We start from the raw sequence: 16,598 nt of genomic DNA on the forward strand, positions 1-16,598 counted from the left end.
GTCTCAAAAACAATTTTCCCAGGCTGGTTTCGAAATGTGATCCTCCTGAACTCTGCCTCCTGTGTAGCTAGGATTACAGGCATTAGCCACCAGCACTCAGCCCCTTTCTGCTCCTTGCTCCACCTTTGCTCCTCATCCCATCTTTGGAGTCCCATTCATTCAGGGAAGGCATATCAAGTATTGACTGTATACCAGGTACTGTGCTGAGCTTCCCTCCGGGCAAACAGAGAGGGCTAAAACATGTAACAAGACTCAGACAAAGTGGAAGTAAGCTCCACTCCAAGGAATTGGAGTCATCCATAGTAAACGATGTGGAATGGGGCCACCACTGTGGAGGGTCTAACTAGGGTCACCTCCTCACTCTGACAGAAGGAATTTCTCATTTGGATCATTTGTGTCAATCAAGTCAGGACTGAAATTAGGGAGAAGCCACAACTGAAGACTGGGACTCTGAACAGAGAGCTACACCGACCTTGAAACAAAGGCTTGAAGTGGTTGGGCTGGCGTATGGCTGGACAGCAAGTCATGGACTGGTACAGAGAATGAAGGAAGGCTGCTAAGGGATGAGGTAGAATAAGCCACCTAGGCCAGATCACGCAGAGCCTTGAATGCCAGGCCCCAGGATATGAGATTCTTTTCTAAGAGCATGGGAAACCATCGGAAGGACTTGAGTAGGGTAGTGCCATAGTTAACTTTGCATTTTAAATAGATGCTCTGAGGGCTGTGCTGAAAACAGAAGGGGGGGAAGAAACTGTAGATGTTAAAATTGGCAGAAATAATGGCCGCCTTAGCCAGGGGAGGTGACAGAGGAGATGGTGAGAAGTGAGTGGATTCCAGAGAAGTAAAAAAGGAAAAAAAATGAACCATTTCTTGGGCCCTGTACTAAGTACATTACAGTGATTATCTTGTTAAACCAGTACAACAACCCTAGATATCCCATTTTAAACCACCTTACATGTCCAATATCAAACAGAAATAAACATTAGAAATGGAATTCAAATTCAAGCAGCTGAGTGCCAAAACCCATGGTCTGTACCCCTCCTGTATACTGTTTTTCCCAAGAAGGCAACAACTGAGAAGTATCCATTACATATTTGTGCAATTTGGGGTTTTTTTTTCAGTAGATTAAATTTACTTATAAAAACATTCTAGCCAGGTGCCAGTGGCTCACACCTGTAATCCTAGCTATTTGGGAAGCTGAGATGGGGAGGATCAAGGCTCGAGGCCAGCCCTGGCAAACAGTTCCCAAGACCCTATTTCCAAAATAACCAAAGCAAAATGGACTGGAGGTATGGCTCAAGTGGTAGAGCGCCTGCTTTGCAAGTGCAAAGTACTGAGTTTAAACCCTAGTCTCACACACATACACACACACACACACACACACACACACAATTTCTAAAAAGGTTCAATTTTTCCTTTTTAACAAAGTATAATAAAACATAAAAATCCCCAAAACAGAATACTTCAAAATCATATCAGCAGAATATTAACAAAACTGTATCTTTTAAAAATATTTATAAAGTTGCATGCAATTTTTTAGAACTGACAAAAGAATGGCTCATATGAGAGAATTTTCCTTCATTCCTGAAAAGAAAATATGCCAAGAGAAGCTGTGAAAGCTTTCAGTCTGCGTACTAACTCTTTATATTTGTGTTGTGCAATGTTTTTAAAAATAGGTATACATTAATATGTTTCAAAATTCAAAAGATGTAAAGGGGTATAAGTGAAAAGTTTCATTTTCCTCTGCAGGCAGCCAGTGTTATCAGGTATCTTTTATAGATTCGTAAATAGTTAGGTTAGCACTTAGTATCTCAGTACTTTTTACATGTATTTCTCTTAGTGTCAGTGAAGAGGAGTATCTTAAGTCTCAACTGTATTGTGCAACATGACATTCATCATTGACCTTGATGGGCCTAGTTTTAGTGGCATGAAGAAGGGATAGTCCAATTAAGAAAGGAATAAGGAATAAAGAGGCCATAAAAGAGTAGAGTTGGAGGGCGGGGAGTGGGGGAGGAAGGTGGCCCAAACAATGTATACACATTAAATGTAAAAACGATTTAACAAAAAGAGTAGAGTTGGAATAGGCAAGAATTTGACCAAGAGGAAGAGAAAAACAAAGGACATGGTTGGAGAGAGCGAGGAGAGTTTTTTGGATGTGCTTAAAATGCAGTCTCTCAAAAAGGAACCCTCAAGACCCTGAACTATGTTTAAACTGCAGAAATTTTGGGCCCTGCCAATTACTGTGTGACCTTGTGCAAGTCATTTAATCTCTCTGGGAGCTCATTTTCCTCATCTGTAAAAACAGGGCTAATAATCCCTACTACATAGAAGTTAAATGAGTGAACACAGTTAACGAACTCAGAAGAGGGCCTGGCAAAACGTCTACTGAGCGGTCCTCCTCTCTTCAAACAGCTAGAGGTGTTTTCTGAGAGAATGATGATCCCAGCTAGTTCTCCCAGCTCCATCCAGCCTCCAGGCTGGAATGGCGGCGGCGACGACCAGGAAAGGCCCGCCGTGCGCAGGCGCGCGCGGCGCGAGTGGCTGGTGCTCGAGGGGCGGGGCTGTCACCGCCTGGGCTGTTCCGACGATCGCGCGCCGCCCCCGCCGCGCCCCGCGCCCGCCCTTGATAGCAGGCACCTCCCGCCCCCCGCATTGCTGATGCTGCTTCTGGCAGACATGGACGTGGTGAATCAGGTACGCTCCAGCACCGCGGACAGAGCCGGCTGCTTCCTGGCCTCCCAACCCGGGTCGCTTTGGCCACCCCCCCTCAACTCTGAGAGTTGATGGCCAGGGAACGGAGACCTGGTCCCTGCGGCTGAGGCTAGGGGTCGGGTCTGTGGCAGGCGAAGGGAGGAACGGGAGGTGGGGAAAAGGAGTGCGCTCTTTGCCGCAGCGAGGGCCGTCCTCACTGCCGCAGCGGGGACTTCCAGAAACCCAGATCAGTACTGGCAATCTCAACCGGGAGCAAGAGGGACCTCGGGCTGGAGGGAAGGCGAGGGGATAGGGGAGGAGAGAGTGAAGGAATATTGAGGGGGTCTGCGGCTGAGCTAGGAAACAGAGCGACAGAAGGTGTGGGGGCGGGGTGGGGGAGAGCTGGCACCCGCCCCTCCCAAAGAGACTGCACCCCGATAGATGACCATCCCTTCCCCCAGAGCAGATCTAAGGGGACAATTTGATTTTTCCTCCCCAAAATCTCCAGTCTCCTCTTCCCCAACATATACTCAGTAAAGCCATGTCCCAACTCTTTCCCCACCTTGATCAGTCCAGACCCTCTCCGCCATCTCACTCTTCTTCACCACCTTGGAACCTCGACCCTCCTTAACCTACCAGCCCCTCCCCATCCTCATCTTCTCAGACCCCCACCACAATCTGACTCACCTTTACCACTGCAGACCCCCTCCCCCATGCTAGCCAACCCCCCTCCCGCCCTGTTATGACTCACCTTCACCACTCAAGACCCCCTCCCCCACTCTAATGAACCCCGATTCCTCCCTCACTCTCTCCACTCAACCTTCTTCCCTATCTGATTCACATTTTAAGGATTTCAAACCCTTCTTTTCTAACTAGTCCAGACTCCATCCCTATCTTCTTCACCCCTGACCTCCTCTGCCATCTGACTCATCATCACCCCAGATATCTCCATCACTCCTGAACCCTGGGGGCCTTCTCTCGAGACCCTGGTGCTTGCTCCTTCCCCAAGGTGTCACTTTCTCCTTCTCACTCCCTCTCCAAATGTCACCCCCTCCCAGAGGTCACATGCCCCATCCCCAGGGATCATTGCCTGGCAGCCTTGCCCCTCACCTCCCTTTCTATTTCCCTCGACCCGACACCCTCCCCACTGTTTCTTTCCTCAGCTGGTGGCTGGGGGTCAGTTCCGGGTGGTCAAGGAGCCCCTCGGCTTTGTGAAGGTGCTGCAATGGGTGAGTGTGGTCTGGGTCACGGGGGGGGGGGGGGATCTGCAAGGAGAGAGGGTGGTAGTGGGTTCAGAAGAGCAGAGGTGGAGGAGGGATAGGGAGCAAGGAATGGATGGGGGTGGAAGGGGATGAGGAAATTGGGCTCCAGGATGAAGTCCCACGGGTCTGAGGCCAAAGGATGGATGGGCTGTGACGTCATATAGGGCTGAGGGTACCCCTGTTGTGAAGTGGCAGGTTGAGACATCCTACCTCCTCTTTTGAAGTAAGGGAGGGGTTGGGGGAGGTGTAGCCTGAAGCTGATTGCAGAGAAACCCAGAGACAGTGAAGGAGACAGAGAATCAGGGACAGGGACTGATAGAAACAGAGATAGAAATACTGAGAAAAAAAAAGAGATAGAGATGAGAGAGAGGAAACAAAGAAAAGGAAGACAGAGAAAGATGCACAGAGAACAGAGGTGAAAAGAGAAATAAACAGGGAGAGAAGCAGGAAAATGGAGTAGGGGAGAGAAAGACAGAGAGAGATGCTCAGAAAAAGAAAGAGAGAGAGAGAAGCGAAACCAACACACAAAGAGGTACAAGGGAGACAGAAAGACCCCTAAGAGAACCATATAGAGACTGTGTGAGAGACAGGACTAAATGGACCAAGATACAAAAAGACACTGACATAGACAGGGATATACGTTCACACAGAGACAGAGAAAAAGAGATGCCTAGAGATAAGAGAGGGAGAAACAGAAGATCAGAGACAGAGAAAGACAGAGATATCTGAGAAAGACAAAGACTTAGAGAACTAGACATAGAGAATATAGAGACACACAGAGAGCCACAGAGATAGAAGCACAGACAAGCAGAAAAGAGGAAGATCAGAGAGGTAGAGACATAGGAGCACAGGGAGAGACACCACACCCCTGTAATCAGCTTGGACCTGATGAGCCCTGATTACGGGGTGGGGGTGGGGAACTCTCCCATCTGCTGCTGACTGTGCTGCCCCCCCATCTGTCCAGAGGAGGGCACCCCTCCCACATGCACACAGGCTCACTATGGCCATCCCCATCCCTGCTACCCAAGGTCTTTGCCATCTTCGCCTTTGCCACATGTGGCAGCTACAACGGGGAGCTTCGGCTGAGCGTGGAGTGTGCCAACAAGACTGAGAGTGACCTCAGCATCAAGGTTGAATTCGAGTACCCCTTCAGGTGTGTCCCCGTCCTGGTATCACAACTGACCTGGGAAAGGCAGGAGTGGGGGGGGGGTCTGACCAATACCTCCTTCCCAGAGGCCCTTGCCCAGCCTCCACCTCAAGAGGCTACAAGCACTGGGATCATTTCCCATGTACTGAGCACCTGCTGTGTACCTGACACTGCTCTGATGTCTAGGGCCATGTGGTGATCAAGACAGACACAGGCTTTTGCCCTCTGGCTCTGTTCTCATGAAGAGAAGGGATAGGGCACGGGCAACATACAAGATTCAAAAGTAAAAGCAGAGCTGGGTACAGCTCAACAAACGTTCACATCGCATGTGTGAGAACCTAGACTCCATGCCCAGCATCAGAAAAAAAAGGTAAAACACAGACACACACACACACACACACACACACACCCCTCTTAAAGCAGTAGATGCTCAATTAATGCTAGTCACTGAATATGGTGGTGCACTCCTGTAATCCCAGCACTCAGGAGGCTGAGGCAGGAGGATCATGAATTCAAGGCCAGCCTGGGTTATATAGTGAGACCCTGCCTTAGGAAAAAAAAAAGTGTTGGTGGAGTCACTCAAGTGGGCAGCTGCCTAGCAAGCATGAGGTCCTGTGTTCAACTGCTAGTAATGCCAAAAAAATTATTTAATCCTCATTCATTCACTCATTCCATACACATCTTTCTTTTTTTGGTGGTACTGGGGCTTGAACTCAGAGCCTCATGCTTGCTAGGCAGGTGCCCTACCACTTAAGCCACTCCATCAGCCCTTTTTTGTGTTGGATATTTTCAAGATAGGATCTCATGAACTATTTGCCCAGGATCTCATGAACTACTTGCCCAGGCTGGCTTTGAACCACAACCCTTCTGATCTCTGCCTCCTGAGTAGCTAGGATTACAGGTGTGAGCCACCGGCACCCAGCTTCCATCACATTTTTTGAAAGCCTGTTGTTTGCCAGGTACTGCTCAAAGTGCTGGGGACATAACAGTGACTAAAAGGCCAAGCAGTCTACTCTCTTGGAGCCTATATTATAACAAATTAATAAAGAGGGTAATTACAGATGCAGAAAAATTCTAGGAGGGGATCCTCATGCAGGATTTTGTGAAAGAGAAGAATGAGGAGGTGCTGCTTAGCTATAGGGAATGATGGAACCCCATTAAACAATGCTAACATTTCTTGAGCTCACACTGTGCCGAGTGCTATGCTAGGTGCTAGTGCACAAGAAAGAGCACAAGCTGGCAGGGCCTCTCCCTCCTGAGGGGTGGGGAGACAGGCATGCTGACAGGATTTCAGTTGAGGCTTTCCACTACTTAGCTAAATCACGTAACCACTCTGAGTCTCTGTAAATCGGGATGATAATACCCACCCACAGGGTTGTGGTAAGTCTTTTTTTTTTTTTGGTGGTACGGGGGTTTGAACTCAGGGCTTTATGCTTGCAAAGCAGGTGCTCTACTGCTTGAGCACACCTTCAGTCCATTTTGCTCTGGTTATTCTGGAGATAGGGGCTCGAAAATTATTTGCCCATGCTGGCCTTAAACCATGATCCTCCTTATCTCAGCCTCCTGAGTAGCTAACATTACAGGTGTGAGCCACTGGTATCCAGCTTGTGATGAGTGCTTAGCACAGTGCCTGGCACACAAGTGCTCCCTCAGTATTGGTTGAATAAGTACAAGAGGCTGAGCATGATGGCACATACCTATAATTCCAGGTATTCAAGAGGCAGAGACAAGAGGATTTTCAGTCTGAGGCTGGCCCTGGGCAAAAACAAGAGACCTAACCTGAAAAATACCTAAAGGAAAAAGGGCTGGGGTGTGGCTCAAGTGGTAGAGCACCTGCCTGGCAGGTGCTTGGCCCTGAGTTCAATTTTCACTACTGTAAAAAGTAAATAAGTAAGTAAAAGAAATCAGTTTTAGGAACTCAGGAAAGAGGTCAGGCATTGAGATGGAAACAAGTTTGGGAGCTCCAAGGGGAAATGTAGGCCCAAGAGATCATGCAATGCGGAGGGGAAAGAGTGGAAATAGAGGGAAGCCTAGCCCAGGCCCCAAGCGACAAGGGAAAGAAGAGGAGGTACCAGGCGAGCTGGCCTAAGAGGTAGAGGGGCAACCAGAGATCCACCGCCTCATAGAAGCCAGGGAAAAGAGAGTTTGAGGAAGAGGGACTGTTGGCAACATGGATACTGCTGAGAGCTGGCCCTCTGGGAATCTACAAGGTCACAAAAGTTCCCTATGGACTCCCCACGCCTCCCATGTCTAGGACTTCTGTCCTGGGGATCTTCTCTTTACCCACAAGTCTCCCAGAAAAAAAGTCTGCCCGAGTCCTGATGAGCAATTCTTCCCTCACTGCCTTGATACTCCAAGGACTCCTCATTTCCCCTTGGACACCTCCTCTCCCATCCCAGCGCACCAGAAACACAGAAATTCAACTCCTTGAACACCCTTAGCAAGTAACTTAACCTTGCTAACCCTCTGTTCATTCATCTTAAATGGATATAATAATGCCCGCTTTACAGAATTGCTGGTGACATGTCATTAAATGATACAATTATTTAAACTGCTTACTAGATAACTGATCATTGTAAGCCCCTTGCCTCGGGACCTTTGCTACACAAGGACACCATCTGCTCTGTCTCAAGATCCTACCCCCGAATCTGAGGCCAGAGCTCTGGAGCCCCACTCCAGTCCTCCCCATACACATTTCCCCACAGCCCCTCCTCCATCACACCACAGGAAAGGCTTAGGTCCCAGGACACTTCACCCTCACATGCACGTCCTGCTTCCAGATCCCTTCTACCTTCCTTTCCGTGACTTGTCCTGTTCTGTAGCCACTGGATTCTTCTCTGCTATGCATACATCTTTTTTCTCTCAGGGACCTGAAATCAGATGGGGGGAGGACAGGGTCTATACCCCAACCCTACCAGCTGTGTGACTTTAGGCAAGTCAGTGCACTCCTCTGAACCTGTCTCTATCACTGTACATTTCATTCCATAAACATTGCTTGAACACCTACAATGTGCCAGCACTGTCCCAGACCCTGGGGAATCTAACAGTGGAGAAAAGAGAGGAAAAATCCCTGCCCTCTTGCAGTATGCCCTGAAATGTCACATGGGGATCACTGCTTCCGAGGAAAATCAAGCAAGGAAGGTGGCTAAGGAGCACTGGAAGGGAATGGTTCAAATCCATTGTAAATAATGAGGTCTCAGAATACCTTGTTGGGGTGACAGTTGAACAAAACTTGAAGGAGATGGGAGAATAAGACCAATGATATTAAAGAGAACAGCCAGTACAAAGGTCCTGGGGTAGAAAGGTGCCTGGTAAAATCTAGGAATAACCAAGAAGCAAGAGTGCCTGGGATGGAGTTGGGGATGAGTAACACCTATCTCACCAGAATACTGTAAGCAATCAAGTGAAATGTGACTGGTACATCACAGGTGCTCTGTGAATGTTTTTTTCCTCTTTTCCCTGGGACCTGTCAGAATCTGGGGGACCCATTCTGGGGAGGGAGAGGGAGCTCTTAGGGGCTGGGCCACACCTGCCCACCTCTTTCTACAGGCTGCACCAAGTGTACTTTGATGCACCCACCTGCCGAGGGGGCACCACCAAGGTCTTCCTAGTGGGGGACTATTCCTCATCAGCTGAATTCTTTGTCACTGTGGCTGTGTTTGCCTTCCTCTACTCCATGGGGGCCCTGGCCACCTACATCTTCCTGCAGAACAAGTACCGAGAGAACAACAAAGGGCCCATGCTGGTGAGTGCCCACAGCCAACCGCATGCAGGGACTGGGGACTGGGGACAGTGGGCCTCGGAGACTCACTTGGCTCACAGGCCAAACCAACTCCCAGACAAGCCCACGTGCCTGCAGCCATCATGACCACCACACACGTGGCTGCTGCTCCTGGCTCTATGAATCCACAGAGTCAGAGAGTCCCACGGACATACTCCCAGCCCACACAGAATCCCAGACAGGCCCCCAACCTGTGAACCTCCCGGTTCTCACACAACCACGCAGTGTAGATCAAAGGAAGAAGCATTCTAAGGTTCACTGTGACAGTCATGCATGTCACCCTGCCACACAGACGCTGAGTCCTACACAGAGGTATTCACACACCCTCATCCCAGACATGAAATGACACAAATTCCCACATGCAGATAAAAGTGGAAAGACACACCACTTCTCACAGATTCGGAAACACCCCACGGAGTTCCTCCCTCAACACCCGCACCCACACATCACAATCACACTCCCACGTCCTCTGTGTCACGTACACTCACACAGGCTCAAACTGGGAGGGTCACCTTCAGGTGAAAATGTGGGCTTCAGAGCTGCAAAGCCAGGGGAAAAACCAGCTTCTTCTTGGGGACTCCCTCCCAATAAAGCGTGTGATCTGAGGCAGCCCAGGGCCCAGCGTGAAGCAGCCCACTCACAGTGCCATCTTCCTCGCCCCTGCCCATATTAGGACTTTCTGGCTACAGCAGTGTTTGCCTTCATGTGGCTGGTTAGCTCATCTGCCTGGGCCAAGGGACTGTCAGATGTGAAGATGGCCACAGACCCAGAGAACATAATTAAGGAGATGGGTGTATGCCGCCAAACAGGGAACACATGCAAGGAGCTGAGGGACCCTGTGACCTCGGGCCTTAACACCTCAGTGGTAAGTCCTGGGAAGCTGGCTGGGCTGGAGGAGGGAAGCTGGAAAACTTATAGTGTGGCATAGGGAATGCTTGAAAGAGAGAATGAGAGAATAGGGGAGATCCTGGAGGAGGCATGCCAACAACAGAGCACTGAAGGATTTGATACCACATACTGTCCCCATGGTGGGAACATGAGGCCTTCTTCCAGATTAGGCTTGGAAGACCTGGATCCCAGACCCAGCCTAGTTGTGTAAAAATCTCCTAAAACTCAGTATCCTCTCAGGACCGCAAAAGGAACAGATAACTTGAAATGTTTCCCTACTGTGGCGCCCCCTACTGGCTGAACTGACACTGTCTGAGCTCAAATCCTAGCTCTGCCACTTGCAAGCTCTGTGACCTGAAGCTAGTCACAAAGCCTCTCGCGGCTCAGTTTGAGCATGTAAAATGAAGAGTATTATTAGGTCCTGCTCCAAAGTTGAGTAGTGAGTGAATTAATAACATACAAAGTACTTAGGAAAAGGCCTGGTACAAGGTAAGTCATATATAAGTGTTATGAATCCTACGATTCCAACTCTTCTTTCCTGTCATTTGCTGGCTGTGAGACCTTGGGCAACTTAGCCTTTCTGGGCCTGTTTTCTCAGCTTTAAAATGGAGATATTAAGGACTGGCAGAGTGGCTCAAGTGGTAGAGCGCCTGTCTAGCAAGCGTGAGGCCCTGAGTTCAAAAAGAAATAAGTAAATAATAAAATAAAATGGGAATATTTTGAGGCTCTGTCTCAAAAATAAACAAACAAGCAAATAGTAAATAAATAAATACACTACTTCCTGTCGAAAAATGGAATTGTAAGCCAGGCAACAGTGACTCATGCCTTGTAACCCTAGCTATTTCAGAGGCTAAGATTAGGAGGATCATGGTTGGAGGCCAGCTGGGGCAAGTAGTTCCGTAGACTCCATCTCCAAAAAATAACCAGAGCATAATGGGCTGGAGGTGTGGACCAAGCAGTAGAGTGCCTGCTTTGCAAGCTTGAAGCCCTTAGTTAAAACCCCACTCCCGCCAAAAAAATGGAATTTTAAGTGAACTAATAACATATAAGGCTCTTAGTCTTAGAACAAGCTGTGAGCTTGCCACCTGTGGCTCACTCCTGTAATCCTAGCTACTCAAGAGGCAGAGATCAGGAGGATCGAGGTTCGAAGCAAGCCTGGGCAACAGATCGAGGTTCGAAGCAAGCCTGGGCAAACAGTTCTTGCGACCCTATCTCGGAAAACCCATCACAAAAAAGGGCTGGTGGAGTGGCTCAAGGTGTAGGCCCTGAGTTCAAACCCCCAGTACCGCAAAAAAATAAAATTTAAATTTAAAAAATTAAATTGTAAGTTCCACATATTTATATTTTATTAATATAAGAGCACATATGTATATATTTTATACATGTGCATTTCTGTGCAAACTTTTGTTTACATACATGTGTATATATGCATGTTAATGGTATACCTATTTTTAACAAAAAGTATATACTTATATTTTACGACATACTACAAGGCACTGGGCGGGAGACCACAGCTGGGTCTGGTCTTCTTGCAGGTTTTCGGCTTCCTGAACCTGGTACTCTGGGTCGGCAACCTGTGGTTCGTGTTCAAGGAGACAGGCTGGGCCGCCCCGTTCCTGCGCGCACCTCCTGGCGCCCCCGAAAAGCAGCCAGCACCCGGGGACGCCTACGGAGATGCCGGCTACGGGCAGGGCCCGGGCGGGTATGGGCCCCAGGACTCCTACGGGCCCCAGGGTGGCTACCAGCCCGACTACGGGCAGCCAGCCGGCGGCGGTACCGGTGGCTACGGGCCTCAGGGCGACTATGGCCAGCAAGGATATGGCCCGCAGGGTGCGCCCACCTCCTTCTCCAATCAGATGTAATCTGGTGAGTGATGGGCAGGTGTTGAAGCCAAGGAGGGTACAAGAAAGGAGATGGGTGGTTCATGAGCCAATAAGCGTCAAGAGTGGACGGCACGTAGGGCGTTTGCCAGACGAGTAAAGCCGAAGTTTGAAGGAACCAATAGAGAGGCAGAGCTACGTAGGAAAAGCGGAGAGGTTAGCCAATGAGTGGAGATCAGGAGAGGGGTTCTTGAAGATGGGCAGAATAAAGAGCCAATAGAAGGGAGGTATAAGTACAGCTCTGCTGGAAGGAAAGGGTGGGAGAAGTGTGCAGAGCAACCAATGAGAGGAGGGAATTGCAGGAGGACTTGCGCAGTGAGAAAATCAGTGGAACTGGGGAACCAAGAAGGGAGGGGGCGATGGGTCTCAGAAAAGCTAAACTATTTGGTGAAACTAAATGACTTGGGTTTTGAAGATCAGACGAGCTTACCAATGCGGAAGGAGCTGGTAGATCTTTTACCTCTCCCCAGCCCTCGAGGTGAAGGAGATGGTGTGGAATTTCAAAAGAGGAAAAGAGGCAGCCGGGTGCTGGTGACTCAGGTCTGTAATCCTAGCTACTCAGGAGGCAGAGATTACGAGGATCGAGGTTTGAAGCCAAGCTGGGCAAATAGTTCCTGAGACCCTATCACTGAAAAAAAAATCACAGTCAATCAATCAATCAATAAAAGGGGTTGGTGGAGTGGCTCGAGGTGTAGGCACTGAGTTCAAACCCCAGTATCACAAAAAAAAGAGGTAGGGTGGTCCTGGAAAGACTTGTGGGACTTCTTACTGGGGCTTTAAAGAAAAATGAGGGGCTGGGGGCATGATTCACCTGATAGAGTGCCTGCCTAGCAAGCGCAAGGTCCTGAGTTCAAACTCCAGCAGCGAAAAAGGGCGGGAGGGGGGTGCCGGAGGAAGGAAGGTGAAACTGGGTGCGGAGGCTCATTTCTGTGAATCACGGCTACTCTGGAGGCAGAGTTGGGGAGGATGCCAGTTCGAAGCCAACCCCCAGGCAGAGAGCTTACAAGCCAGTGTGTGGTGGCATGCGCCTGTGATCCCATCTACTAGAGAGGCGTTAGTTAGGAGGATCCTACCCAGGCAAAAATGAATGACACCCGACCTGAAAAATAAGGCAAAAAGGGAGCTGTGGACATGACTCAAGTGGTAGAGCACCTGCCTAGAAAGTGCATGGCCCAGAATTCAAATCCCAGTACCACCAAAATGCCAGGCTGGTGCATGCCTTCCTATAGTCCCAGCACTAGGAAGGCTGAGGCAGGAAGATGGCTTCCTGGGGAGGCTGAGTTGGAGGCCAGTCTGGGACATGGAGTGAGACCCTGTCTTATAAAATAGAGAGAGAGAGAGAGAAGTTTCCCTTATGAAGGGGAAGGTGAGGGGATGACTCCAGGAGGGAAAGGAAAGGAAGTAGCAAAAATCCTGGGCTGGGGCATGGCTCAAATGATAAAGTGCCTGCCTAGCAAGCAAGAGGCCATAAGGCCCTGCGTTCAAACCTCAGTTCCACAAAAAGGAAAAAAAAATATTTGACTACCTTCAAAATATAGTCATAGTCTTTCTATTTCTCACCATCATTTTCTCTGGACCTCTTGACAGGTGTCCATCCCATTCCCATTCTGTTCTACTCACAGCGTCCCCAGAGATTCTTTTACATGTTGAATTAGACCACTGCTCTCCTGTACTCAGAAATAAGATTTGTGCCATCTGACTCAATCAAATTAAAAGCAGACATCTTCACTATAGTCAGGAGGTCATACACATTTAGCCCCTTCTCACTTTTCTGACCACACTCCCACCATTCCCCCTACTCTGGTTATTTGTTTTTGTTTTGTTTTGTTGCAGGTTGACCTCTGGACCTCATGCTTGTTAGGCAGATATTATACCACTACAGCCACTCTGCCAGCCCAACCACCACCACCACCACTCACTGTTTCAGCCAAACTGGCCACCTCTGTGTGCCAATTACAATCTGACCTCAAGGCCTAATGAGTCTCTCTCTCTCTCTCTCTCTCTCTCTCTCACACACACACACACACACACACACACACACACACACACACAGATATCTTTACATAGCCAGCTCCCTTTCATCCTTTTGGTCACTTGCTCAGTAAGAACTTATCTGGCTGCCCTGTTAACAAATCCCACTTGTTATCTCCTTCATATACCCTGCGCTTTTACTTATGCACAATCTATAATAATTTAGCTTATGTCTTTCTTGATGATCTCTTTACTAGAATATGGGATGTGACCAAGACTTACACTTTACACACATCACTTAGCACACTCTTTTTTTTATTGTTATTATCGTGCTGGGGGCCACATTGTGACATTTACAAAAGTTCTTACAATATATCATAGTTGAATTCACCCCTCCATCATTCTCCTTTATCCCAAAGCACACTGAATGTTAAGAAACATTTTATTGAGATAAGTAAGTAGATATTTTACTCTTCTCTGCCCAAAATCACCACCATGTCTTAGGCTTCATCCAGAAGCAAAGCTATAGTCCTCACAGCTTGGTCCACGAAGGCCTGGTGTGACCCCATTTCCAGCCTTTCTTACATCACCTCCTTTCCACTCTCCCCTTTGCTCAGTCCACTTTGCTTATCCCATTTCATTTAGTATCATTTTATTCTACATAATTCACTTAAGTATCATTCTCCTTGTGTGAAGTCTGTCTCCCTCTGCTACAATATAAGCCCCACAAAGACAGGGATCTTTGTTTTTGCTCAGCATAGACACCAATGGCTTTGACAGTACCTGTTAATGGACTTTTGGGGTTAGGAGAGATTTGCCCTTGGGAGCAAGGTCAGGAATATCTTCCCATTGAGGGCAGCTCAGATGAAGCTGGCTTCAGGGCTGTAGATGAAGGAAGAAGGAAGAAAGACATGCCAGGCAGAAGGAAAAGCCAGGGTGAAGGCATAGTACCCCAAGTCCTCCCTGAGAGTGCCATCTATGTCTGGACCCTTTCTCTCTGTGTCTTTTGTCTCTACAGGTCAGTGCAACCCTGGAGGACCCCATGGGTGGGCAAGAGCTCAAGAGAAGGCCTGCCCCCTTTCCCATCCCTATACCCTAGGTCTCCATCCCTCAAGCCAGGAGACCCTGTCTTTGCTGTTTATATATATATATATTATATATAAATATCTATTTATCTGTCTGAGCCCTGCCCTCTCCCACACCCCTCATGCACTAGGGGCCCAGTCTTGAATGGGCTCCTCCCTTACCCCTACCTATTCCCTTGCATCCCTCAGCCCCTCTCTGTTCCCCGGCCCTGTCCCCTGAGGTTAGGGGGCGCTGGAAAGGGGACAGGGAGGAGACCAGACCTTGGCTGTGTGGGGAGGGTGGGCGTGACTTCAGACTCTCTCCCCTCTCTCCCTCCCCTCCTCCTAACTCTGGCCTAGGTTCCTCCAGCGATGTCTGAACAGAGGTTATGAAGGGAAATTCAACTCCAGGGTGGGAGAAAGGCAGATTGGAGGCACTTAGGGTAAAGAGGGCAGCTTCACACCCAAGGTGGTCTTGAAGGGAAGCTCTGGAGTGTCCAGAGGCAGGGGGTTGGGTTCCAAACATACTGGATCTAGAGCCTAAAGGAAAGGAGTGCCTGAAGTATTCTGGGCTTAAAAGGGGGCTGTAGGCATGGCTCTAGAAAGGGGCTTTAACTGAGGCCACAGTGTGCTTCAGGGTGGGCGGGGGCTTGGGTTGGAACCAGCGATTCTAGAAGGGGTGTAGCTTGTAACATTCAGGAGTCTGAGCTTGATTCTAAAGTGGATAGATCTTGAGCAGGGCAAGAAGTGGGATTCTGGAATGGCCTACACCTGGGTGAGATCCTGGTCGGGGTTCCAGATGGGACAGGGCTTAGAGCTGGGAGTGCATGGTGGTTTTGGAAGGCGCAGCCTCTCCCCCAACGAGGCAGTGAAGAAAACAGGTTTTAAAGTGAGCGGGTTTGGGCAAATGAGTTGGGAGGGGTTTGGTTAGGAGCCCAGGGATGAGTTTTAAGGGCAGGTGGGAATGCTTCTGGCCAAGGCTAGGTACCGAGGTGACCTAGGAAGAGCTGAGGGGTGGGATCCAGAGAGAAATACCCCTTGCCCACCCCATTGATGAGACAGCTAGGTAATCAGAGGACAGAGCCCACGGGTCTGTGGGGCTGGTCCACCCTCTTCCCTTTACCCTGCCGGCTCCCTCCATACCATCACCAGTCCCGGGGTGGTTGGAGGCCAGGTCTGGAGTTTCTATCTTGCACCCTCTGCTGTGTCTGTGATGTCGGTAGTGCCTGTAATCGTGTGTTGCCATTTTGTCTGGTTGTGGCCCTCCCTCTCCTCTCCAGAACCCTCCCCCCTTCCTGCGCCCTTCGGTATTGTTTGAAGACCCCCTCCCTGAGGAAGAAAAAATATGAGTAATTCTCCTCCCTCAAATAAACTCCTCAACCACCTAGGTCTCCCGGCTCTGATTTCTGTGTGTCTTTCTTGGAGGGTGGACAAGGGGAGAGGAGGTGACCGGAAGCTCAAGCCCTGACCACATCCTCAGTGAAGCCCCGCCTTGCCCATCTAAATCAAGCTCCTAATAGCCTTTCTCGGTGTCCCATGACTGGCCACCAGATGCCCAGTCTTTCTCGGGTTTGATTCTCACTCTGGTCCCTTAGCCACGACCCTTACCAGTCCCTGTGAAGTCTTCTCAAATCCCCAAGGAGTCCAACTAGGGCTACTCCACAGGGAGCCCTCACCCTAGCAACCTCCCATGCTCTTCAAATTCTGTCTTCTCCTCGACGCCGCAGTGGCAGGAGAACTGGGAGAAGGGCTAGGCAGGGAGGCGGGGCGCTGGCGCGACTACCCGGCCTATTAATTTATTCATTCTCTTTTCTCCCCTCCCCGGCTCCTCCCTGGGATGAGGAGGGCGGGAAGTGACAGGGATGTGTGTAACTGGGTGGGGCACCTTCCCCGGCGCCGAAGATGAAAGGTCTT

At 49.4% G+C, this 16,598-nt stretch overlaps 1 protein-coding gene and 1 long non-coding RNA gene across 2 annotated transcripts; one reads left to right on the forward strand and one right to left on the reverse strand.

Moving 5' to 3' along the window:
• Positions 1-2,562: 2,562 nt before the first annotated feature.
• On the forward strand, positions 2,563-16,069 carry Syp (synaptophysin). Its single transcript, XM_020171591.2, has 7 exons — positions 2,563-2,694; positions 3,855-3,920; positions 4,982-5,106; positions 8,650-8,845; positions 9,555-9,746; positions 11,305-11,635; positions 14,639-16,069. Exons 1-6 carry the CDS (start codon positions 2,659-2,661, stop codon positions 11,629-11,631), a joined length of 942 nt encoding a protein of 313 aa, XP_020027180.1. The 5' UTR covers positions 2,563-2,658; the 3' UTR covers positions 11,632-11,635; positions 14,639-16,069.
• On the reverse strand, positions 11,635-16,595 carry LOC141419668 (uncharacterized). The gene is made up of 3 exons (XR_012444292.1): positions 16,293-16,595; positions 14,404-14,502; positions 11,635-12,277 (listed from the first exon to the last, which is right to left on the reverse strand). It is a non-coding gene; the product is annotated as an uncharacterized lncRNA (long non-coding RNA).
• Positions 16,596-16,598: the final 3 nt, after the last annotated feature.

Source organism: Castor canadensis, chromosome X (genome assembly GCF_047511655.1).
Source record: "Castor canadensis chromosome X, mCasCan1.hap1v2, whole genome shotgun sequence".
NCBI lineage: Eukaryota > Metazoa > Chordata > Mammalia > Rodentia > Castoridae > Castor > Castor canadensis.